Source organism: Dermochelys coriacea, chromosome 2 (assembly GCF_009764565.3).
Source record: "Dermochelys coriacea isolate rDerCor1 chromosome 2, rDerCor1.pri.v4, whole genome shotgun sequence".
Lineage (NCBI taxonomy): Eukaryota > Metazoa > Chordata > Testudines > Dermochelyidae > Dermochelys > Dermochelys coriacea.
The window spans coordinates 190186571-190213228 of NC_050069.1; the positions used below are offsets into that span (position 1 = coordinate 190186571).

The 26658-nt window shown below is 39.2% G+C and overlaps 1 protein-coding gene across 3 annotated transcripts in view; it reads left to right on the forward strand.

The window, feature by feature from the left end:
- Positions 1 to 26658, forward strand: part of SACM1L (SAC1 like phosphatidylinositide phosphatase) — a 72000-nt gene that overhangs the window by 28017 nt on the left and 17325 nt on the right. For 2 of the 3 annotated variants that reach the window (XM_038390645.2, XM_043508884.1), the window contains exons 2-7: positions 9509 to 9606; positions 12421 to 12495; positions 15396 to 15523; positions 17741 to 17890; positions 22792 to 22851; positions 24966 to 24999. In XM_038390645.2, coding sequence (XP_038246573.1) covers positions 9509 to 9606; positions 12421 to 12495; positions 15396 to 15523; positions 17741 to 17890; positions 22792 to 22851; positions 24966 to 24999 — 545 coding nt within the window. Of the gene's footprint in view, positions 1 to 9508; positions 9607 to 12420; positions 12496 to 13784; positions 13845 to 15395; positions 15524 to 17740; positions 17891 to 22791; positions 22852 to 24965; positions 25000 to 26658 lie in introns of those variants that run through there. The other variant, XM_043508885.1, reaches the window with a different exon arrangement.

Here is a 26658-nt window from a genome sequence, read left to right on the forward strand (position 1 = left end):
TATAATGTATGAATTCCTACAGAATTCAAGTGAATACCATCTGGTTGTGTTGACTTATTTCTATTTAATTAAATAATTTGTTCAAAACATCTTCTATTTATGCATCAGTATGGGACAGTACTTCAGATTTGTCACCCAAAAAGGATAGCTCTGATGTGGGTATCTTCCCCACAGTCGCTGCAGTGAAGACCATTACAGTGAGTTCTTTAGCTTTTCTGCAATGACCTTGTTTGCTCCTTTAGCACCTTTTTGTCTTTTAGTGGCCCCATTGCCTGTCTGGCAGCCTTCTGGTGCATTTAAAAAGATTCTTACCATCAGTCTTTTCATCCTTAGTAAGTTGCTTCTCATTCTTTCTTGACCTGCATTATTATACTTCTACACTTAACCTATCAGAGTTTGTGCACCTTCCTGTTAATCCTTGCTAGGATTTGACTTCCAAATCTTAAAGGATGCCTTCTTGCCTCTAATGACCTCAATTACTCTGCTCTTTAGCCATGGTGGCATTCTTTTCGTCCTCTTGTTGTTTTCTATGATTTGGGATATACATTTAGTCTGAACCTCTATTATGGTGTTTTTAAATAGCCCCCTTGCAGCTTCAAGCATTTACCATTGTGACAGTTCCTTTCAATTTCTATTCAATGAGCATCATCATTTTGTTTTTTTGAAGTTCCCCTTTTTAAAGTGAAATGCTCCCTCTGTGTCTGTGTCTGTCTGGTTTATATTTCCCCCTATAAGGATGTTAAACTTAATTACATTATAAGTCACTATTGCTGAGTGGTTCAGCTATAGTTCCCTCTTGGACCAGATCCTGTGCTCCACTTAGGACTAAGTCAAGAATTACCTGTGCCTTTGGGGGTTCCAGGACTAGCTGCTCCAAGAAGCAGTCATTTATGGTGGCTATCAGTTTTATCTCTGCATCACACCCTGTCAATATGAGGATGAGGAAAATAATCCACTATTATTGCACTTTCTGCTTTAGTAGTCTATCTAACCTCTCTTAGCGTTTCACAGTCACTGTCACCATCCTGTTTAGGTGGTTGGTAGTGTACTCCTATTGCTATACTCTTTTTATTCAGGCATAGAATTTCTATCCATAGAGATCCTATGGTATAGTTCGTTTCATGTAAGATTTTACCTTATTTGACTCTGTGCTTTCTTTTAACATATAATATCACCCCCTACCAGTGTGACCTACTCTATCATTTCTATATATTTATACCCTGGTATTATCATGTCCCATTGATTTATCCTCATTCCACCGTGTTTCTCTGCCTCTTATATCAATACATTCACGTAATGCCAGACACTCTAGGTCACCCATCTTAGTATTTTTAGACTTCTGTAATTTGTATATAAGCGCTTATATATTTTGTCAATATTCAGTTTCTTGCCTTCATTACTATGTTTTAAATGGGACTCTATTTTATTTGACTGGCTATTCCTTACTAGCTTCTATCTGTACTTTACCAACTTCTTTCCTATCCTCTATACTAAGATGTACATAAATTCATCCCTAAGGGATATCATTGTCTCACCTGTGGGCTCCTCTGCACTTATCAGCTTTGTACAAAGCAAATATTCAAACTACAAATGAGAAAATCTTGCACTTAATTTCTCAGTTTTAATCAAACCTAATACTCACATACATAAGCTGCAGTACCTGAATCACATTTCACCTTTTTTGGGTTTTATTATATTAGAATTTAATCTGGATGCTTAGTTGTGTAAGTAGAGAATTCTGACATTTTCAATTCTTAAGTTTAAGTTCATTGCTGTTTCCTTTTAAAGCTATTAATAGAAGCAGCAAAAGCTGCCAAAACTTCTAAAAACAGAAAAATGATGCTCTGAGCAACTTATTCCATGAATAGAGAAAACAAATGGCTATTTGATAATCAGAAATATTCATTAAAAGTAGTACATTTTGAAGAAACTGTTTTATCATCAACAGAGATTCTTAAAATATAGAAAACTGTGGTAAAGCTGAGTTGCACTCAGGAAGGGAAAGAATCCTTATTACACATGTGGCTTTTTTTTAACTTCTGTATCTGCCATTTAGTTCCAAAATATGTACATCTTCTCTAAAGATACTTTGGAAAGCTGTCGAGCAGAATTGTCCCATTTTTAGCTGCCATTTGCACAGACATACTGCTTTCTTCATAGTACACATATATGCAAAAACAGTTTGAATTTAAAATATGATTTATAGCCTCCTGGTACATACTAAATGCCTGAAAAATATGGATTCTACAAGTTATATTATAAAAGTCTTATACTTTTAATGTCAAATGGCGCAGTCTCTCAACTATTCAGTGAACACTTCAAGTAAGTATATTTTGTGTGTGGGATTGAGGTCTTGATTTCTTTTTGGGAGTGAGGAAGATTTTAATGTGAGTTGAGCCATTTTTAATTTTTTTCCTATGTTAATACCGTATTCATTTACGTGTCACTACCCACAGTGAAGTTCCAGCTCTCAACTATTTCATAGCCATGATAGTGTCTGAACTGAAGAAACAAACCAAAGGGCTTGATTTTGGTGATGGTTCCCCTGTATTTTCTTGTTTGTGTTCTTTAAGCCAAAATTGTTGAAAGCGTTATCTAATTTTTAGTCTCCATGCTTTTGTGTGTGTGTGTGTGTGTGTGCGTGTGTGTGTGTGTGTGTTCGTCTTTTAACTATTGAGCTGCAGAGATTGTAGCATTGGTTTGATGTTGCTCATTTAGTTGAAGTCAAGAATGTTGGACATATTCCATCTGTTGAGCTACACTGACGTCAGTGTCTTGTTAACAACTTCTTGATGTAGTCTCCTAATCAGATGGGGTAACTGAGCATGGCTATGTAGCATTCTCAGATACAAATAAAAAATATAAAGATCATAGTAAAGTTGAGTTTGGTTTGAATGTGAAAGTTAGTCAGAAGTTCTGAATCTTATTTTCTGGAAAATCTGTTTCTTTTCATATTTTTGCATTACAAATAAAATCTGGATCTGATGGATTTTCAACACTGCTCCAATTGTTTTTAGTATAAGCACAGCCAAATAACTCTGATCCGTGACTATAGTGAACAATCCCCCTCATCTCCATGGTGGCTGATATATTTCATTCTTGCTCACATTAAAGTGAGCATGAGCAGTATTTTTTTTTATGTGCATGTGATAAACATCATGTGTCATAATACTGATTTTAATATGTTGCCTGATTTTAGGAGGTTAATATTATTGTTTATATAGGCTTGCCAATTAATCTGATCAGAAGATAAGGTTTTCATCCCAGAATCAGGTTACACCGTTTTCAAGGATCCTCAGGATGTATGGCAAGGACATTTATACTGAGAACAAAATACAGCCTTAAAGACTTGTATTGAGATAAATGGAATAGCAATCAAATGGAAAAATAATCAGAATTACAAAGGCAATAATATTGTTTTAGAGGTACATATGGTATTGTATATTATAAAGTTTTCTAGATTAACATACTCGCTCCCTTCCTTGATAACCTGGTGGTAGGAGACAAAGGACCAGCTTCGCCTCTGGCATCCCAAGAGAATCCAATGGTCCAGGTTCCTCAATTCTCGAGTGGGAGGTGAAGAACTTAGAAGCTAGAGTGGTAAAAAGCTAAAGAAAAACTACAGAAGCTAACTTAAAGGTTTGATTCAATTAGCTTAAGAACTAACCATTAAGAATTTAAAATACCAACTAAAACTAACATGGTGGGTTGCCCCTCTTTATAGAGCCTGAGCACTATGTGTCTCTTTCCATGTCCAAACGTAACTTCCTCACCCTCAAAATATCAGGGCACACTTACTCTATAGGCTGGCACGTTCATATGTCTTAATGACATATTCATACATAGTAATAACTACTAGCTCAGTCTCGCATCTGATGTTTCTGGCCTAACTGGTTATTTCCAAGTTTTGTTAAGTTGATGGAGGGCATGAATTTAGGACTATGAATTTAGACCCTTATCTATGCCAACTTATAGATTCATAGATACTAAGGTCAGAAGGGACCATTCTGATCATCTAGTCAGACGTCCTGCACAGTGCAGGACACAGAATCTCACCCACCCACTCCTATGAAAAACCTCACCTATGTCTGAGCTACTGAAGTCCTCAAATCATGGTTTAAAGACTTCAAGGAGCAGAGAAGCCTCCCTCAAGTCAGCCATGCCCCATGCTACAGAGGAAGGCGAAAAACCTCCAGGGCCTCTCCAATCTGCCGTGGACGAAAATTCCTTCCCGACCCCAAATATGGCGATCAGCTAAACCCTGAGCATATGGTCAAGATTCACCAGCCAGATACTACAGAAAATTCTTTCCTGGATAACTCAGATCCCATCCATCTAATATCCCATCTCAGGGGATTGAGTTAATGCATCCTCCTTTATCTATGCTAAAGGTCACAAACATTATATTTTATATAAACATCAGATGTGAGACTGAGCTAGTAGTTATATACTTTATGCTTTAGCTCATTATCACTTACCTAGGCTAAAGGTCCCGAATGTATGTATGCTAACTTGCTTTAGGTCAACAGGATGTGGCCTTCAGGTTACTTACATTACAGCCAAAATACTCTAGAATAAATCTATTATAATAAAACCAACAATATCCACCCCATAAGAAAAGATTTACAAGCAAGCAGGCTAGCTCTATGGGCCAGATATACAAGAATGCTGTTCCTTCAGAGGATGAAATGCATGATTGTGTCTCAATTTTTGAATGCTCTTTCATTTTAATTATAGGTGGGGCTATTAAGGTTGTAGGACACTTTCATGTAAGACCATATTTTCAACAGATTATAACTTTTTTGTCAGTTTGTAACCATTTGGGCTGAAATTTGCTGTGCCAGGTGTCTGCCTGAGGCTGATTTTGGAAAATTTCAGCTGAAACAGTTCAGAAGTTTCCAAGAATGATGTTGGGGAGAAAATACTCTGTTTTTCCAGTGTTAAATTCTGGTGACTTTTTTTTTTTTTCCCTTAAGTGCTAGCATCCTCATGCTTTGGAGAAGAGGCCTGAAATTTGGTCTTTTTGTCAGAGATGTGCCTCTTGTTGTCCTCATGAAAATCTGTCTACATTTGGCCAAGTTATACAACTTTAAAAAAAATCAGAATTCTTAGATTTTTAGCAGCAAATTCCCCAAAGATTCCATCAGCACTGAACTGCTACGCTCTGACTGGAGTGTCAGCTTTCCCTGCAATAGCAGCTCTGGACTGCTGCAGGCCATGCTGAGTCCAAGTACCTGAACTGAAAACAGGGCGACTCTCTCCTGTGCTCTGTGACTGCATCTCCAGCCCCAGGGAGAGCCCAGGGAGGAGGAAGTTGTCTGATTCTAATGCAGAGGGGACAAGAGCTATCTGAGTGAGGGGCAGAGGGAGTACATTGGAACAAAGCTGTGCAGTGTGTGGAAACTGGAATTGGAGGCTAATGGGGGCGGGGAGAGAACAGTGACTCAAGTTTAGGTGGAGATTAGTACTGCCTAGGTACGGAAACTGGGACTTGAAGGCAGTGAATGGCTTTGCTAGAGGATTAAGAGCTGGGCAGAGAATTGTTGAGGGGAATAGTATGTTCTATAACTAGTGCAAGAGGGCTGAGTTAAGATTGCACAGGCAATTTTAATTCTGGCATTTCATTTCGTAACTATCAGTTTTGTAACCTTAATCTTTTAATATAGCTTTTGTGTGTGATTTAGAAGTACTTCATACATTATCATTATTAGCACTTTGCAGTTGATACAATATTCTTAGAATAATTTAAACTGCTTTTAAAGGAAAGATTTAACCATCTTGCTGAATGAAGTAAGCCAAAAGCTCACATTATAAATGAACACTTGTCACCCCACAAGCTATTAATAAGTATTTGAAAGTAAGGGTCTAACTAGAGTTTTTAATTTCTGAGCCTTGCACTGCCAGTGGCCAAATAGCTGAAAAGATATTTGACATGACATAAAGCTATGTCCACGCTATTGATACTGTGCAAGCCAGAGTGTTTAAATATTGATCATAGAAATTATAGATGGAAGACTCCTAATTTAAGTCATCTAGAGAGTCCATTACTCTGCCAGCACAGGATTCCATTGCATTCCAATGCATTCCATTGCATGTTAGTGTATCGTCAATTCTAGTTTTGAGGGCTCTGAAAAATGAGGCTTCCTTCGCATTATTTGGGAGACCGTTCCACAGGTTGATACAGAACATGGTCAGAAAGCTTTTAATGGTATGCTATTTTTTTCTTAATTTCCTCACTTTTTTTTTTAAACACCTTTTTTCACCCTGTATTTTTCCTTCATCGGGATCTACCTCCTTTTAAATTTTATTAGACTTAAAATTTAACCTCTTCCTTCTTCGTTGTTGCTTAGCCATGACTTCATATATTTGGCTATGTCTTTCCTCATAGATCAATTGTGTAAAACTTCAGAATGTTGTGCTAAGTAAAATAAATGCCATTTTCTCTTAAAGGAATGCTATAATCTTGATTATTATTTTTTTAAAGTTTAATTTTTTAGAAATCCAGTTTCCAAATAGAACTCCTTTAGTGTCCTGGCTTGCATCTTTAAAAAGTATTTTTTTTTTTAAATAAGGGTTTTTTTGCTCCCCCATTTTTGTCTTTCTAGATGACCCGAGATCAACGCTACCAAACGTGCTGACACTCATATCTTTCCCTTTCTGTCTGCCCACAGTTGTGTTCTACTTGTTCAGTTTAAACTCTGCTGCTGCTGGTATTAGGGATGAAACCCTCTTGAAGGGAACGAGGAAGGGTGTAAATACAGTTAAATATACTAAGCTACAATGCTGTCAAATGCACAAAGTATGGTGATGAGGAAATGTAGTTATTATGGTAGGCCTTGGAGACCCTTATGAGGGTTTAGGGCAGGGGTGGGCAAACTTTTTGGCCCGAGGGCGACATCTGGGTATGGAAATTGTATGGTGGGCCATGAATACTCATGGGGTTGGCATGCAGGAGGGTGCTAGGGCTCTGGCTGGGTGTATGGGCTCTCAAGTGGGGCTGGGGATGAGAGGTTGGGGGTGCAGGAGGATGCTCTGGGCTGGGACTGAGGGGTACAGAGCATGGGAGGGAGATCAGGTGTTTAGGGCACAGGGGAGGGGCAGGGGGGCAGGCTCTGGGTGATGCTTACTTCAAGTAGTTCCCAGAAACAGCGACATGTCCTCTCTCTGGCTTCTACATGGAGGCACGGCCAGGCAGCACTGCTCCTGCAGCTCTCATTGGCCAGGAACTACAGCCAATGGGAGCTGCGGGGCCGGTGCTTGGGGTGGGGACAGCATATGGAGCCCCCGAGCTGCCCCTACACATAGGAGCCGGAGTGGGGATGTGCCGCTGCTTCTAGGAGCCGTGCGGAGTGGGGCAAGCCCCCGACCGCAGTCCCTGGCAGGAGCTGGAGGGCCGGATGTGGCCTCCAGGTCGTACTTTGCCCACGTCTGGTTTAGGGGTTCATTGTGCTAAACTGCACATGCAGACAACAGAGAAATTATCCCTGGCCCCAAAAGAGCTTACAGTCTAGAGGATGAAGAAAATTTGTTAATTTTCCATTTTAACAGTAGTGGATACATTTTCAAGTTGATGGTGTTCCTTTAAAAAAAAAAAATAGCCTTACATATGGTAGAAATGTTGTCCATTCTGAGATTATTAGAAAAATTAGAACCAGGAAACTAAATCAGAGAGAAAGCTATGACGTTTCCAACGGGAATTTTGATACTCTTTATCTAGGGGTTAAAGAAGCCATCTCCTTTACCTCTTTTTTTGGAAATTAATTTAGAGCCGTGAGGTGTAATGACAATATAGCGATAACATTAAGAAAAACAAGATTTAATTGGAGAGGGTAAAATTGGGGAAAGATCCTAATGATTAGCCTGTGAAAGAGTCTCCCAAGAAATGACTGGACTTTCACCATCACATGAGGCATTTAAAATTTGACTAGACAAAGCTGTGTAATAGAAACAATCCTGCAAGAAGGGAATGAGGGAGAAAGGTTAGTAAAAATAATTCTCCATATCTTTATCCAGTTAATATAATGGATGAGGGATTCTCCTCTCCAGTGTACCACTGGCACTGGTGTACAGCTATGATGTCCTCACCTATCCAATTGGAATATGGCCTTGGACAGTCAGCCTCCATAGCCATGTTCTGTTTTAGGCATTTGATTGTTTAATTAGGTCTTTGTTTCTTTTAAACTACTAGTCTTAAAAATGCCTACTTTGAGCAGGGGGTTGGACTAGATGACCTCCTGAGGTCCCTTCCAACCCTGATATTCTATGATTACCATGATATTGAAAAGTTATATTCTGCAAAGGATTTACCTAAAGAAAAGGATGAGACGTGTTCAGATTGTTTGTTTGTATGTATGTATGTATGTATAATGCTTTGGATATTATGGACATATGTCACCTGAAGCAGAGATCTCGCTTGCAGCCTGGAAAGTGCCAGTCTTAAAGTACGTCTGGTGCAATGTGCTCTTGCTGGAATTGCCTTCTGCTGTTTTGGGTTATGATTATGACATAAATTAGGTTTTTTTTAGTGGATTTTTACAGGCATCTTCCAGAAAGCTTTCTCTTAGTGCAGTGGTCTCAAACTTTAACAGCCCGCAAACTCCTTTCACTAAATTGTGAAATCTTGTGAATCCCCTCCTAAAAATGAATATTTCCAGGGATTTGAGTTTAAATTTCCTCCGCGCTCCGTGGGGCTCCTGCTGCTGGACCCCGTTGACTGTCCCGGTCAGCTGAGCTCCACTGAACTCTGGCTGCAGGTCCCGCTGACCACCAGAGGTTGGGCTGCCAGCCCCAACTGCCTGGCCCCACTTTCCCTGGGGCTCGGGCTGCCAGCCCCAACTGCCCTGTCCTGCTCTCCCTGGGGCTCGGGCTGTCTGCCCTGCAACGGGGTCCCACCTACTGCCTCTAATGCCCAGGGTCCTCTGGTGAAATTTTTCTGGCGAACCCCCTGAAACATTCTGCGAACCCCAGTTTGGGAACCAGTCTTAGTGGAAAATGAGCTTTAATGTGTCAGTCTTCCTCTTAATCTGAAATCTGCTAAATGTGCACTTATGTGGTACATTAATTGTTCAGTAAAACGGTAGGTTTTTTGGCCATAACTTGAACTCTGTCAGGTTCCTAACATTTTGTACATAGCCCATATAAACTAATGAAATGAATCACATTTTAATTCTTTCCTTTTTTTTTTAAATTAAAGCTTATTTAAAGAAACATTCAGCAAGAAACTTTCATATTTTTCACTTGCAGTAGAGTGGTACAGGATTATTTCCCTGGTGATAAGCAAGCCAGGAATTTTGCATTCAGCCGTTAAAACTCTCAGGTTCATATTTCCAGCTAGTGCTCTACAAAATAAATGTGTGGTGTACAGCTGTTTTCCAGTCAACAGTTGTTTAAAATTTGTTCAGCAATTAGGAAAAAGCCATAACTGGCTTCCCAGCTGTTTATAATTAAATATGGAACTTGTATGGCAAGTCTGGTTTATTTTACTCATAGCTCTTAATTTCTTTTAAAGGCACATAACACCAGAAAAGTTTTACGTGGAAGCTTGTGATGATGGAGCAGATGATGTTCTTGCCATTGACAGAGTCTCCACAGAGGTCACTCTTACAGGTATGCTTCTCACCAGCACTAGGCCAGTCGATTAAAAAGTACAGTGACAAAATGCAATGAGCAATCTAAATACTACTTCAAAGCTGAATGTCATGGTTCTTTGGATAGCTTACTGAATATCCACATTAATTATTGTGGTGTCTTAAGTCTCTCTCTTCACCTCACTCATGATGTTGAGTTTTTTTTGGTCTCCTTTGTGGACTGGATATTAATTTGCAGTAGCAGAAATCCAAAATGTGCCACAGCATTTTGATTATTTTCAGTAAAATTAACATTTTAAAGTATTCGTTGATATTTATTTCTGCAGATCAACATGTAATTTTTATTGGAAGATAGTTTTAAGGTTCTTTGCAGTTATGTAGCTGTGTGTATTAAAAATGTGCGGTGAAAATATATGGTGCATAACTAAGGCTAAGATTTTTGTCATGGTTATTTTTAGTAAAAGTCACAGACAGGTCACGGGCAATAAACAAAAATTCAGAGCCCATGACCTGTCTGTGACTTTACTAAAAATAACAAGGCAGGGCCAAGTAGTGGGGAGGAATGGAGTCTCATGATGGGGAGGGAGGCACCGACAGGCCAAGCCCCCAGCAATGGTGAGTGGCACTGTCACAGCTGCAGTGGGATGCAGTGCCCCCGCTCTGGTGCTGACCATAGCTGCAGGATAGGGGTGCGCGGTCTCAACTGCAGCCCCCACCAAGCCCCAGCACGGCCCTTGGATGCTGCGGGGCTGGGGCACGTGGCCCCTGACGGAAGCCGCGGGGCTGGGGCTGCAGGGTCTTGGTTCCAGCCATCCAGCCCCAGTTGCGGGACGGGGCGCAGAGTCTCATCTCCAACCCCAGCTTCAGCTGCTGTCAGCTGAAGTGGAAGAAGTCACTGAGGTCTGGTAAAGTCACGAAATCCTTGACCGCCGTCACCTTCTCTGACTAAATCATAGCCTTATTCATAACAACTGATTTGGGGCTCCCACTCACCATTTTATTTTTTGATTACTGTACGACTGCATCAGTTTGAAATGTTGACTTATTCATGCTAACTAGGACTGATGCCACAGTCTGGACTCAAGCACAGGAATGATGAATATTGTGCAAATGTGCTCCCGTAAATTCCAAGAGCTCAATTTATTTAGCTTAACAAGGAGAAGGTTAAGGGGTGACTTGAATACAGTCCACAAGTATCTACCCAAGGAATAAATATTTAATAATGGGCTCATCAGTGCAGCAGAGAAATGTATAACACGATACAATGGCTGGAAGTTGAAGCTAGACAAACTCAGACTGGAAATAAGGTGTAAATTTTTGACAGTGAGGACAATTAACCATTTGAACAATTTACCAAGTATAAATTGGTAACTTTTAAATCAAGATGGGATGTTTTTTGTAGAAGATCTGCTCTAGGAATTATTTTGGGGGAGTTCTATGGCCTGTGTTATACAGAAGGTCAGACTAGATGATCACAGTAGTCCCTTCTGGCTTTGGAATCTATGAACTTGGCCAACATATCTCACTCTTATTTCTACTTGGTGATTTTTATTTTTAATTTTTTCCTGAGGCTATTAAAAGGCTACAGTTTGAATTGTTTGATAGTTCTGTGCTATGGTCATAACTTAACATTTTTATTTTTGCAAATTTGTGTGGTTTTAACAAACAAGTTGCTTCCCATGTGAAGGCCTGATACTAAATTGCAGCTTGAAACAAACCATTTAATGCTGAGCTATGAACTTCAGAAAATAGGATGTTAAAAGTGAACTCATATGCTTTCTTACTGAGAGGAGCTGCTACAATACTTTCCTTTCATATGTATATCTCCTTTCTCTCCCGAGAAAATTAAATTAAAACCTCTTTTCCAACTAAATTTGGACTGTAAATCTGACAGTATTTTTGTATAAGATTAGAGCGCTCATCCTACTGAAATATTATAGTACTAGAATAGCAATTACTCCTTTAGAGCTGTAAGGATTACTCTTCCCAGGTTTCTGTTGTCTGCCATCTTTTCCTAATGCTGATGTTTCATTAACATATAAACTCTTCAAGCCAAGGTATGTTGTTGTCCGAGCAGCTACTTTATAATTTCATTGGCATGTAACCCAATGGATAATCTAGTCCCATCTTTCTCCATTTTTCAAACTCTGTTGGTGCACATAGTTGTGACTTAACCCTGGTTTAAAACTTGGTGTTAATGGTCCTCACAATGACCCCTAAATCTGTGGATGATAAAAGTACAATACTGAAGCACTTTTGCAAGTTGCATCCACATATCCATCCATTTCCCCCCCTACCTGTCATTCAGGACACTATATTCTTTACCACAGCTGTACAGATCTTAGTAGTCTTTGCCTTGAAGAGCTGGCCTTACAAGTTAGAAAACACAATTCAGACTGATTGTCTGGCCCTGTTGCTTAGTGTGGAATTGGACTGAAATAGTGCAGGAGTGCTCAGAAGTGGGGAGGCCAGGCATTGTGGCTAAGGCTGGTCTTGGGGCCTTGACACCTGGAGTTTGGTTTAAAACAGGAAACTCCTTGCTACTGGCAGGACAGTGTGTTGCTGCTGAGCTACCCAGCTAGCCTGTTCTGTAAATGAGCCTGAATGTCTTCAGTTAGAATGATTCTTGTTGATTAAACAAAATAGAAAACTTTCATTTCCTAATTTTAAATTCTTTCCCAGCAGGTTTTCAAACTCTAATCCATTGCCTCTCACTATTGTGACTCATTTCATGACATGGTTGAAACTTCATGATCAAATCTAACTTAATAAAGTTAATGGGATATAATCATGAAACAGATGTAGTTTGACATCTTGTTTTTCTGCTTTTCAGTTAAGAAAGATGTTCCCCCTTCAGCCATTACAAGGTCTATATATGGTATTTTGGGAACAATCCGTCTGGTGGCAGGTAAGGAAAACAAAATGCTATACTGGTTGAAAGAATGTAGGTGAAAATATATTACTAGAGAAATCTAAAAGCCTGGGAGAGAGTGTGGTTCATGTATAAAGGAAATCTGGAATTACAGTTTGTTGGACAAAATCACTTTTTTCATCATGTCTTAAATGTTGCTATAGTATGACACTTGTCATCTGTGAGCTAACTAAAGATGCTTAAAAATGAAAGGAAGGGAAGATGTCTTATGAATTTTAAGTATCTAAATGTAGAAAAGGAGTTAATTGACCATTCTGTCAACTTACTTTTTAAATCTATTTCTACAGAACCTACAAAAAGTTTAATTCTCTTCCTCTTCTCTTCCCCCCCCCCCCTTGCTTTCACCCTCGCCACTGGATTTGCTGTAACGCTTTTTGGTGAGGCTTGCTTTCAAGTCAATAGTGTTGGTATACAAAAAAAATATTTGGGAATGACCTGATGCGAGATCAGTGTAATTTAGTTGTTTAATCAATGGCTGTGTTCAAAACTCTTCCCAAATGTAGAGGAAAAATCAACAGTTGTTAAAAGGAAGAAGACAAATTGGAACAAAACTTCCTAATATTATATTAAATAGTGCAGGGTAAGAACAAATTGTTCTATAAAACGTATGTCAGTGTACTCTGAAGCTGATGGAAATAATCACTGATGCAAGTAAACTTTGAGTCACAGGTATGAGGCCAACTTTTCCAATGAAAGTTGTGTTTTTCTTATTTGAGTGAATTTGATTCCGATGAAAGTTAGATTAATATCAATAGTCTGGAAACTAGTGTAATAAGGTGTGTAGGTGCTCACATAGATTGTCTGTCTGTGTACCTTAATCATTCTGTGCAAAGCCCTTTTCTAGAGCAGAGTGCCAATTTTTCCAAACAAAATATCAACACTTGACTAGGTTGAGATTATCAAACTTAGTAGACCAAGATTTAAACATGTCTATAACAAAGTAAGACAAATGTAATAAACAACTGTACCACAGTCTACAGTATATGTACTTTGGTATCTTTAAGGGTCCCTGTTCGTGTTTAAAACTGAATTATCCCAAAGAGGATTGAGAGAGAATGGCGTAGTGGTTTGGTAATAGTACGCTGCCTTTCACTTCAGGATCACTGACTGAATTCTGTCCCAGGCAGTGTAACATTTTGAGTGGCCTATCTGAAAAATCTCAGACCAATTTCTGGTGGACAGGTGTCAATAAGGGTGAGAGCAACCTAATTAGAGATTGGAAATGAATATTGAGATTGAATTACCTTCTTTTCTTCTATTCATAGCTGTGAGGTAGTGTTAGTGTAAACCTCCTTTCACTGACCATGATCTATATTTATCAAGAGGTACAACTTGTGTTTTACAATTGTCAGTCCACGACCTTTCACAAGAATTAATGTTGTATTTATTTAAAAGTTTAGAAGAAAAGAAAAATCTTAGCCTAACTTAATAACCTTGAGCTTTTATAAAACAAATATTATGTCCTTACTATCCTCTTCTACTGTAGACATTTTACATTTCACTTAAACTGAGTTCACATCAATATGGTGTATATTATTTTTTCTACTACTTGTGCAACATTGCTTGTGAGATCAATATATCTGCAGGACAAATATTTGAGGATTGTCTTACAAGCACTATTATGTAAGCAAGTTCTGAATTTATATAGTTGTAAATTAAGAAGAATCAAGTTTTGGATCTGAATCATTTGCATCCTTCTAGATGAAATCAAATGCACAAAACTAGTAACTAGAACTGTAGATGGAGAAGTGTAATTGGTTGTACATATCAGTTTTATGCAACTGGGTGGATTAAATACCCACTGAACTGTGACTTCTTCTCCAGAAAATTAAAGCACTACAGTGTGCGTTGTGCTATAAATGGGAGTTAGTAAATTTAATGGTACACAAACACTGTGCACAATTTATAAAGCCATGGTTATTGGTTTTTCTTATTGGCATTCACTTACACTTCATAGTAGTAGGTGTGAGATTTCATAGCATTTCATTCTTGTTAAATAGCTTATTCATACTTTTGATCAACCCAAGATTTTTAAAAATCTGTCTTGTTATATTTGCATCTGAAAACCACAGTCAGTTGTACATTGAAATGCACAATTTTCCAACAGTAAATAAGTTCCATAGGAGTAATTTTGTTCAATGGAAGGTAAGACTACATTGTATTTTCCAAGGTGGAGGCAAGCTAACAAATTGCTATAGTGAGGGGCTTTACTGTTATATGTGCAGTTCTCCTGATTGATTGATTTTTCTATATTAATGCAAATTGCCCTCCAACACCCCATTTAATAGATTTTGCAGGCTTTAGGTCAACTATGTTTTAGCATAAAACAGCATATCTGTGACCTTCTGTAAGACTTCTAAGATGGATCTCATTTGTTGAATACTGCCACACACTGTCATTGTACATATTGCTGATGGATTCTGCATTCTCCAAACTATGGGCTCAGTCACTTATCTGCATCCCCACCCTAAAAGATGTGAGTGTGAAGAGGACTGTCTGTACTTGGATCTGGAGTTGGGGTTGGCCGCCCCTGCTACACTCTCTCCCCATTCCTCAAGACCCTGAAGTGTGCTTCAGATCTGCATGTGCGGATGGAGTGGTGGGTGCTTGGAAAGGTGTGCTCTATCCCTACCCAACACCATGGGGAATTTGCAGGAAAGTTAATTCATTTGTGGGTTTTAGACTGTAGAGTGGAGTAACCTCCTTCCAATGGAGGGATATAGAGGAAGCTCTTGAGGAGGGGAACCTCCAGGAATTTGTCTCCCTCTTTCCCCTTCATGCATTTTTTTCGTATATAGCTTTGTGCTTGCTATCCTTGGTTTTTTTGAATCACGTTATATCTAACTACTCTTGACTTCTACATTTTTATTTTACAGGGAACTATCTCATTGTAATAACAAAAAAGAAAAAAGTAGGTGAATGTTTCAATCATGCAGTCTGGAAAGCAACTGATTTTGACATCCTCTCCTACAAAAAGACCATGCTGCACTTAACTGATATTCAGGTAGGAGTAGATTGGTAGAAGAAATATAAATAAGCCACAACTGATTAGCAGTTTTCTGATGGCTTATCTTTAGCGTAATTAAAAAAAAAAAACTCTTCAAATGTAGGTCTCCTGGGATCAAAACATAGTTTGTAGACTGTTACAGCAGTTGTGCAATTTCTTTTAAAATGCTGATGGCATTGCAGTTCATCTGCTTTGATTTATTTATAATGTTATAAGCATGTGCATGTTCTTGCTTATATCAGTGTAAATTAGAGAAAATCTATGGATTCAAATTCCCAAACGAACTCCATTGTGCAACCACTGTGTCACTGGCCTTCCTGACACCAATTTCACGGTCCCTTCCCTCCAGTTTCTAAGATGGCCTTTCTTATTGTTCTGACCAAATCGTCCTTCATTAGGTCCCATCTCTCACTGCATCAAGTTCAAACCTATGTCTCCCAACACTGCACCCCTTATTTCTTCCCACAGTGCCCATTAAGACCCTCTTTGTCCAGTTCTTTCACAGCCAACTGTGTTTTCTTCCACACTGTCTCCTAGGTATGGCATGTCCTCCCTGAGCTGGTCCACAAAACCATTACCTTCTCCATATCAAATCCTTTACTACTTCCATGAAACCTACAAGAAGCTAGTTGACTAAGTCATCCAACTGTTTATCTCACTTAGCTTATCACTGAACTGATCATTTCTGTTTACATGGAGGGAAAGGGTTGAATGTTGGGAGGAATGAAAGGGTGTAAGTTCATTGGAACTGAAACTGGGGATTGCTGTGGAACAAAGACACAGGGGTTGAATGGTGGGATGGGAGGTGAATTTAGTATCTATTTAAAAACAAAATAAGGCAAACTTGCAACCAAGACTTGTGCCTGTCACTGGGATCACCTTGCCAGAATGTTGTATCCTTTCCCCCCATGTTTCACTTGTCGTGTTTTTTTTGTTTTTTTTTTTTGACTGTACGCTCTTTGGGGCACAACAGTTTTTTCCTCTGTGGTTGGGAAGCACTTGGTATCAGTCTAATCTCCATTATTTACTCCTGGGGGAATTCTGTGCCTAAAAATTCTTCACACAGTGTTTTAAAATTCTACAAAATTCTGCACATTGTATTTGTCAAAATAACTTAATGATGCCAGTTGCAATTATTCTGGTAATTTATTTAAAAATACCTGTCAGCAAGTCTGTCTGTAACCACACACACACACACACGAGATTCAGGAAAAAATTTTTTGACTGATTCCTTTCTAGTCATATGAGTACAGAACTTTGAGTAATTCATTTAAACTACAATACAGTAACGTATTTCCTGCACCCCTCAGAAGCAATGCAAAGGCTTGGGAGACTTGGGGCTAACGGAGGAGCTGAAGGAGAGGGAAGGAACCTTGATGGTTGTTGGATGTGGGTGGGAGAAGTCTGGAACATGTTTTTTTTGGGGGTGGGGGTAGGTAGGGAGATGGGGAGTTTCCCCCGTGCAAACCCTGGCTGACCCCTAGCCTCTCCCATTCAGTGAGGCACATCTACCCTTCCATCCACAGGTGGCCCTGCAGCCCCCCTCCCATTCAGCCCCTGGCTCAATGCTGTCACCCCACTAACTTCTAAGTCCATGCCCCAATCTGTCTTCCCACTAGCCCTTCTGAACTTTAGTCTGTGACCCCACCCCATCCCCCAGTAGCCTTGTGTGCCCCTCTCTGTCCGTCCCATGCCTCTTCACCTGGCACCACTGTGAGGAACACAGTCTCTCCCTGTCCCTCTCTGCACACTGGCTGCCCTCTCTTCTGGTGCCGCTGATGGGCAAAAGGTGTAACTACAATGCCTCTCCAACAGAATCTCTATTCTGTGGAGAAGAAAAATAAATCTGCGGGGGACATGAATTCTGCCCATATGCAGTGGCACAGAATTCCCCCAGGAGCAATTATTGGTCAAATCCCCTAAATTACAACTTTTATCTACTGTACAAATTGAATCGGGGTGTACTGGAGCAGTTTAATGTTGTAAACTGTCAGTCTACTTTTATTGTCTCAAAATTGTAATCTCAAGGTATCCTTTTGTACTGGGGTTTTATGTTTTGTTTTGTTTTTTATGTACTCCTGCAAAACATGATGGTGAGCAAAAAAAATTAGTGTCTTTTTAAAAGGGGGAACTTAAAAAACCCAGCAATTTGGTGTTAGTAAATAAGAATGCTGCTTGTTCGTTGTTTTGTTTTGTTTTTTTTTCTGCCAACAGTTGCAGGACAATAAAGCCTTTTTAACAATGCTTAGTCACGTCTTGAATGTGGATGGATTTTACTTCTCTACAACATATGACCTAACGCACACTTTGCAAAGGTTAGCCAACACCAGTCCAGAATTCCAGGAAATGAGCCTACTAGAGAGGGTAAGGATTCCACTGATTTCTGTCTTGTATCCAGCTCCTTGTCAACTAGTTTTGTGTGTGGTAATGGGTTTATTTTATAGATCAGGTAACTGATGGGATTATTTCACTAGTCTATTTAGATTCTAATTTCTGGCTGGACTGAACTCTGAGGGGACAAGAGTCAGTTTCATCCCTTTTTAATGTTTCTGTGACATAGATTAGCTTTCAAACTTGCCATTTTGTTTTTGTAAACTAGATATCCCCTTAAAATTAATGTTGAACTTTTGTATTCCTAAAATAGAGCCCTAGCATTTCTGGCTCTGTAGCATTAAATTTGTGTATATTACACTTCTCAACAGCCTGTGGGTAAACCTGTTGCAAGACTGCTTTAAAAAAAATCAATACTTTTGGAGCTGACTGGTATACTATCCTATCTTTTGTTTCCTTCTGCCTTCCTTCTACGTAGGTCTTTGTGTCTTGCTGCTTCTGACCTCCTTGCCACAACCCTTAATGTTCCATGCTCAGGTCATCTTATATTACAAACTTCTGTTAGGGGCTGCTCAATGTTCCTGATTATTTTATAAAGGAAAATTAAATCTGTCAGGCAGCAGTGGTTTGGAAGTTGCAAGCTAGTGGATGTGTGCTTACCAAAAGTGAGGAAAAATGCTGGCCTTAAATGCCACAAATATACAGTGATTACAACTCCTTTCTCTTTTCTGCCTACCACTGGTGGTTATCTTTTTTTGTGTTTCATTTTGATTTAAAATACATAACTACCATAATGCAGTTCCCAAGTAACTTCATAATAAAGTTTGAATATAGCTACAGGTCTCTCCCCAGCTTGGTTTTTAAACTTTCAAATGTTTTAAATATACATTTTAATCCTCTTAAGACACGTCATTGTGGAATAGTACTTTTTATACGGCCTCCTCCAAAGCCCATTGAAATCAGTGGAAGTCTTTCCAGAGACTTCACTGAGCTTTGGATCAGGTCCTTAAAATACAACTTCTCAACACTAGAATTCTGGGAACTACACATCTGAGCAGTTCAATACTCCTGGTTTTGTGTGTATCTTGTCTCTTCCTTGCACAAACATCTTGGCACTTCCAGCTGTTTTTAATCTTATGTAAATCCTCAGTTATGTTCTTAATTTAAGAGTTTATGGTACTGTCAGTGAAATTAGAGCTCTTTGTGCACTTACCTGGCCAGAGATTTAATGCATAAACTGTAAAAAGGGTAGGTATGTATGTTGAATATGTATGTTCATAGTGTAATAGCTTTTCACAAAGCCATTAGTGGTCCCTTCATTCTGAAAATTATAGTAAAAATGGTTTTACCTCTCCACCTTCAAACTAAACTAGTGAAATGGTTTTGCGAATAGGCTTGTGCGCCTTCTGTATTTTCCACTATTAGCATGCTACTAGTACATTGTCACACTTGCTGTGTAAAATCTTCAGCCTGATGGTATTGGCTATGGTAGGGCTGTTTTTGGAATGAGTAGTTGACCACAAGAGGAAAGGGAAGCAACTGAAAATGTGTGCCATGAGAGAATCCAATTATAGAAGTTACACTTTAAGTGTTTTAACATTGTCTTCATTCCTCTTCAAACAGTAAGAATTGAAAAAATAGTTGTTTGCAGTTCTCCAGCCTGTGAAGAATAAGCAGTGATTGGGGCAGTTTTGAACAGAAGAAAACTCCACAAACCTAAACTTAGTTGTACTGCTGACTCAAATAATGAGAGTTAATTTTGTGTGTGACATCAGAAAATGTTACTTCTGAGATGAATAACTCTTACATGATTTCTTACACGTTTCTTAACCCCTAGGATACTTGACGTATTTGGAGTTTGTTTGTGGCAACTTGCATAGTAACTTTTTTTTGATACTGTGGGAAGGAGTTAAATAAAAAATTATGGGTTTCTAAGATTAGGATCAGAGAAAGTGGGGGTTGCTTCATCAAAAAGTGAAAGATGTCACTTGACTTTGCATTTAGGAGAGAGACTGGGAAGGATACAGAACAGAGTGGTGCATTTGTGGCCTCTGGGCCTGGGATTTTGCATTCTAAACCTGACTATCATAATATGTTGTTTTGAAATTAAACATACTAAATACTGTTTCTATCTTAAAGAAAACAAACCCACGCAGCCACACTAAGGCCCCAGGGGATATCTTTAGGAATATAAACTTTCTCAGCTTCCATGAAGATTTAGAATTCATAATCTGCTAAACATGGTTTTGATTCAACAAGTGCTTTCTAAAATCCATTGAGACAGCTCATTTTCAACTGGAAGAAGAGGCTATAAAGCCTCCTTTACAAGGTGTTGCCTCCTAACTGTCAGAATACTTTCAGAACTGGGAACAAATAGCGATTCTCCATACCCTTTTTAAACCTTCATGTCCATTTCATTTTCTTATTTTAAAAAAAAAAAACTTCAGCAGACCATATTGCTTGTTAATGACCCCTAGAATTCTGTGTTTAGGTACTGTTCTGTGTTGTCAATTTTTATATGGTACTTTCTCATTCTCCCCCACAAATGGTCTAGCTATAATGATTGTTTAGCCTTAAAATCAGTCTACCCAGTTTCAGAAAAGTGTGATCATGTATTTATCCTTTCAACCATAGGAAGGGACATGTCAGCACATAAGTCATTTAAAAAATCTTCCATTCCAAATTAAAATGATCTAACATACTGAAGTATCTCTTTTTGAGTCCGTAAGCACTCTAGATTTATATTAATAAATATAACCATTCTTAAAAGGTATGTAAGATGCCAGTTGTGTTGCAGCTGTTGAAATAGTTATGATCTACTTGTATCCATGCCATCTTGGGAGATCTGATGGGTTCACAGTCCAAGGAGGCTCAAGCTTGGTCAGCACTTGAATGCAGCCAAACCTAGGGTACTATAGGAAGTAGGGTTGGTGACTCAGTGAGTGGCACTATAACCTCTGAGCAGCAGTCTTTCATTCACTTGTTCTGAAATAATATCCTAGTATGGTGTGCAAGAGTATTATGTTTCTGGAGACACTGGCATTCAAATAAGATTTAAAACCAATGTTCTTCTCCTTTATGGTCAAGGATTAAATTGCTCAAAGATGGACAAATGCAATTATCCATGCATAACTGAGATAAAATATAAATATGCATGCAAAATCAGGTAGCTGCATGCTTGTTGCCAGTTACCCATTTAACTCGCCAGACAGCTGCTCAGACACCCAAATTTGCCCATGTAATTGTGGTATTTTAACTTTTAAAATCTGACCTTCAGTATTTCATAACATTTTAACAAGAGCAAGTGTTGTCCTGATATCCTGGTCAAATGCTAATTTAGCTAAAAACATGCTTAGTTAGGACTCCCCCTGTATTTCTTCTGTCCTAAATTGCTGAATGCAGCTTTTGCTTGCTATTAAAAGGCTACAGTATTTCAATGAAGAAATATTTCATCTTGAAATAAAAGCCAGTAAAGGGCTGTGATCTCTTTTTTGGGATGAGATTGTCTCTGCATGTTCTCACTTTCATCTCTGAGAGTTTCCACTTGTTTCAAAAGTCATTGAGTACTGCTGTTTAAAGACGTCTTGCAGTTTAAAATTCTCAAAAGCACTTCGGGTTGATTTTTGTTGCAATGTACTGACTTTGTTCTGCAGAATAAAAGGATAATAACTAAGGGCTTGTCTACACTTGCATTTTATAGCACTCTAACTTGCTGGCTCGGGTGCGAAAAATCACAACCCTGAGTGCAGCAAGTTTGAGCACTTCAAAGCGCTAGTGTGGACAGGCTCTGAGCGCTGGGAGCTGTGCTCCCAATGCTCAGAGCTATTTCCCTCATGGAGGTGGATTACCGGAAGTGCTGGGAGAGTTCTCTCCCTATGCTTACGCATGATCACACTCGCGCTTCAAAGTGCTGCTGCGGGAGCGCTCCCACGGCAGCGCTTTGAAGTTTCTAGTGTAGACGTAGCCTAAATGATTTCTTGTAGCGAATATGGAATGGAGACTGAAAATGCTGCTGCTTATAGACTAAAGGATATAATGGAAGGCATGGTCCAGTGTCTCTTGTTTTTCTGGCAGGAGTGGTAGGGAGAAAGTGGTCGAGTGTTAATAAAGAGGCACTGGATGGGTCATTGCCTGTGTCTTTTGGTCACCAGTTAAAATCCAGGTCAGTAGTGATAGAAATTACCACTTTTAACAGCTTTTTGGCATTTATTAAATGAGTTGGTGGTCTGATCAGCTTCTCTTGGATATGTCACCGTGATAGCTTTGTTTGCAGTCTGAGGCCAAGCACTGATTCAGCACTGAGACTGAATATTTTATTCATATGGATGTTACCCCTCCCCACCCCCCCCCGCTCATGTCAGAGTCAAGGCGCACTAACTAGGCAGTGTGAAACTTATCATCTTGTCATTCAGGGCTCTTTCTCTCGGCTTTAAGATTGGAATGACTATCTACTATTTCTGTAGGATGGAAAACAAGACCTAGTCTGTCAGTAACAGCCTCAGTCTGTTGCTGTTCTAAGCAAACTTGAAAACCTTGCGCCTTTCAGCTGCAGAACCAACCAACAGCTGCTCAATTGGCCTGATTTATTTTTTTCAGAGGTGCTGAGTAGCCACAGGTCTCAGTGAAAACTAAGGATACTCACTCCCTCTGAAAATTGGATCAGGAATGTCTTGTCCGTTTCCAGCAGGGCCTCCAGCTATGCTTCTGTGCAGCAGCCCGTCCAGCCAAAAGAGTGCAAACAGCATTTTGTGAAAGCCAGGTGCATCACCCTTACTGTATATCTAGTCACCCAAACTTATGCTACTGCAGAATAGTGCTGAGCTCCTGCCCTACCACAGAATAAGCTGAGCTTCAGAAACCTGTTCTCTCCCCCTCCCCCCAAACAAAAACCCCAACAACCCTATTTGCGTATTTGTTTATTTTTCTCACTACAGGCAGATCAACGGTTTGTGTGGAATGGGCATCTTCTTAGAGAATTTGCTGCTCAGCCAGAGGTAATATATGCTGGAAGTTTCCTTTAATAATCTATATGAATGTAGCACAGATATGATATAATATGGAGAAAGTGTTTTAGTCTTGCATATGTCTTTATTTCAGATACCCAGAACACTCATAGATAAAATATTGGTTACTTGTCTTCTAGTTGTAGCAAAATTACCTGTGTGTGTGTGTGTGTGTGTGTGTGTGTGTGTGTGTGTGTGTGTGTGTGTGTAAGTTATTGACATTACATTTATCTGTCTTAAACTAATCGCTTCATTTCAATTTCACCCCAAAGTCCTCTGATATTATCCGGTAAAATAACTTCTTGAAAATGTCTGTTAGGAAAAAAAAATAGACTTTGATAATATGGCCTCAGCCTTATGCTAAGAAATATAACATCAAGAAGAGGTGTGCAGTGTGTGCCTAGTAGTTCAAATTCTGCAAAATTCTGAGCTCTGCTGTGCCTTATATAAGGCGGATATTGTTTCCCAAGGATACTGCCTCTTTCCCTTGGCACAGCTATGAGTTTGAGTGTGGATTGCCTTTCCACAAAATTTTCACACATGATAGAAAGGACACTTCCAAGGTTTTGAGGCTAAATCCAGCGTTACTTTTCAAACAAATTCTTCAAGAGATCATAAGCTTAGAGACATGCCAGGTAAATCCTAATATAAACTAAGCTGTACAAGTGCATGATGAAGGGTCGTACACAACTCTGTTTATATTGGGAATTTGTCACATGAAGTGTCGAGCTAGAAACTTAAACTAGTCAAGAAAGATGTCACTTGAGTTTCTGATGTCCCTATCCCCCAAATTGGACTATACTATGTGAACTGCATATGAAAAGTCCACACAAAGTAGGAAATTCCTCAAATTGTCCAGTCACATGTGTGTTCCTATGATTTCCTTACTCTTCCTCCATCCTATCTCCTCCATAATACCGGCACAGAGACTCTGCTTCCAAAACCCACAGATGTCCCCAACAGTCACATGGCAGCCTGTACATCCACAGAAGGCAGGAACATTTTCATAAAGAACCAGGGCATCTACACTCCATTACATATAAGGGTGTTTTACTGCTGTATTCTCTGTGCTGGCTGCTGCACTCATCCCCTTTCAATACCAGCCTGTAACCTCCCTCCACTGATGTGACCTCATAATGAAAAGGAAAAGGAAGACTTTACTGTAGCAGCTAGCAGAGAGAATGTGGTAGCAGAAAACTTCAGGAGATACTGAAACTTTTAGAAGGGGATCATGATTTGGGGAGAAGGGCTTCCATGGTGGTCTGGGACTGAGAGAATGCAGCAGATCCATTGTTCAATACATTCCTTTCTGGTGACTTAATGCCTGATCTGCCATCCTTTTTCTAGTCTTTACACCATGTAGAGAAACATAGCATTATATTTGCAAACCACCTTTAACTTGTTTTAATTAAATGCTAATTAGTGTAAAGGGCAGTATATTGCCATATTTACTCTTGTGTTGAGCAAATTCTATCCAGACAACATTACACTTTTGGATTTCTTAAGTCTAGTCTTAAATTATTCACATGGGGTAGATAGTGTTTCTTAGCTAAGACTTGTATTGGTAGCTCTGAACTCAGCAAACACATTTGTTCATGTCATACATTGACAATATTCAAGTAGGTTTTAGAAAATACATTTAGGTATTAATTTACATTGAGCTTGTTTGTGACAAAAATATTAAGCAGATCTCTGTTTAGAACAGGAGTACAAATACCCATTTATATTCCAAGGCAGCTTGTTGTTACCAAGATCATTCACTGACTCTCTGTGAGATAAGCATGGTTACAGAATATCTTCTGCTTAACAGAGTGATGACTGGTAAAAAATATCAGTTTGTTGCTTTATTAGTGAGCAAAAAATCTTTGTGGTTGTGCAAATAAATCACCTGTCTACAAAACATGAAACTTTTTCTTATTCACTGGCAATAAATGTCCCTCTTCCCAAACTGAATTGCCTTTACAAATGTTTGCCTTTTACTAGAGTTTCATACACTTGTCATCTATCTATTTCTTGCATTAGTACTTGGGGATACCTGTTTTGTTAGACAACTTATATAAAATATATTTTAAAAATGTGTTATATAGTTTCTTTTGTATTTTCAGATCCATAGGTTTGCTCTTCCAGTGATGCATGGATGTATCCTTTTCATGTTTTGTAATCTAAATTTGCTCTAGGTATCAATGTTTTGTTTTGTTTTTTAACCGTAGAGGTTTCATCAGATTATCTAGGAGAATATTTGACTTTCTAAGGCAGAAAATGTTGCTGGTGCAAGAGTTAACTGTAGTTGGGAACCCTACCACATAAATCTTCAAATAGTCGCCTCGCAAAATGTGATGTATCTTGTCCTAATTGCAAACATATAGCACGTAATGATTGGAGGCAATTTATATTTTGGACATCTGAATGCAAATAGTAAATATTTTTTGCTTTTCATATTTAACACAATTTTATATAAACCACGGCTTAGTAGCCTGGCTAGAGAGCTGGGGCCAGAGTAGGCCAAGAGGGCGAAACCATTGCCTTCAGGGAGGAAGCTCTGGGGGTACAGCCCGATAACAGGGCCAGGACTATTTAAAGACTGTGGACACGGCCAACCAGAAGGGGCATTCACGAGAGGTTGGTGCCACGCTGTTACAGGGTCCGATCTGTTAATTTTGAGTTCTGCTAACTTTGATGGTGACCTTTTCTTATTAAAGCAAATATGATTACATAAATATGTTCTGTTAAGTGGTCTAGAATTCAACCACTGTGTCTCAGCGTGGAACCAGATCCTGATTTGATGAGACACAATGATATAATCTTCTTGGCTCAAACTGATCTCCAGTCTGTGCTGTTCTAGCTTTCTTCCCCAGACTCTCTTCTCCTTCCTACCCCCAGGTAAGTCTGCATGAAATAAGGAAGTACATCTTTCCCTGTGCTCACTTGGAAGGTGGCTCACAGCAGGTTTCCATGGGAGTTATTACATAAGATAAGAGTGCACAATCGACACCCAAGGATGACCTCTCTGACTATAGCCTTGTAGTTAATCAAACTTATGGAGTCTTAGAGAGAGTAACAAAAGACAGTGTTTTAAACTAAAAACAATTGAGAACATGGTTTACTTAGTATTAGAAGACTCCCATTCCAGTAATCTCCCTTATATTTTAGGGTCTAGTGATTCCTTCCATAGATAAGGAATTTTTTTCCAGCCCTCTATGCGCTGAATAATTGCATTGTGGATAGTAGCCTGCTAGAAGCGAGTACTAAATTGGTTATACCCCTGATCATACCACTGATCTGGCAAATCCTGTTTTTCTTCTTTGAGTGCTGGTCCTTATGTATATTCCACTGTGTGTATGCATGCACTAAAGGCACTCAGAGTCAGAGAATTCTGGAAGGCAGTGTCTGTTGGTCCACCATGTGCCCTTACAAGATAGAGCTTTATTCCAGGCTCTCATTTAGGAAGGTAAGTTGGTTGCCAGGACTGCTCTTCAATCAATAGTAAATGCAACAGATTCATCTTCAAGTTCAATAGCAAGTGCCACTGTGATGCTCTGTGAATCATGGCGTTGCACTTCAGGGCTTCCCAGGGAAGTCCAGAACACCTGCCCTTCGATGAAACTCATCTTTTTAATCAAAAGATTAAATTAGTCCTTAAATCAAAAGATTAAATCAGTACTTAAACATTCCAAAGCTGTATATATTACCATTCCCAGAGAATATATACATCTTCCCTGAAGAGAAAATTCCATATGCAATCATACAAGCCTAGACTGATGGCTCAACAATTTTACTATCAGTTGTCTTATGAGCCAC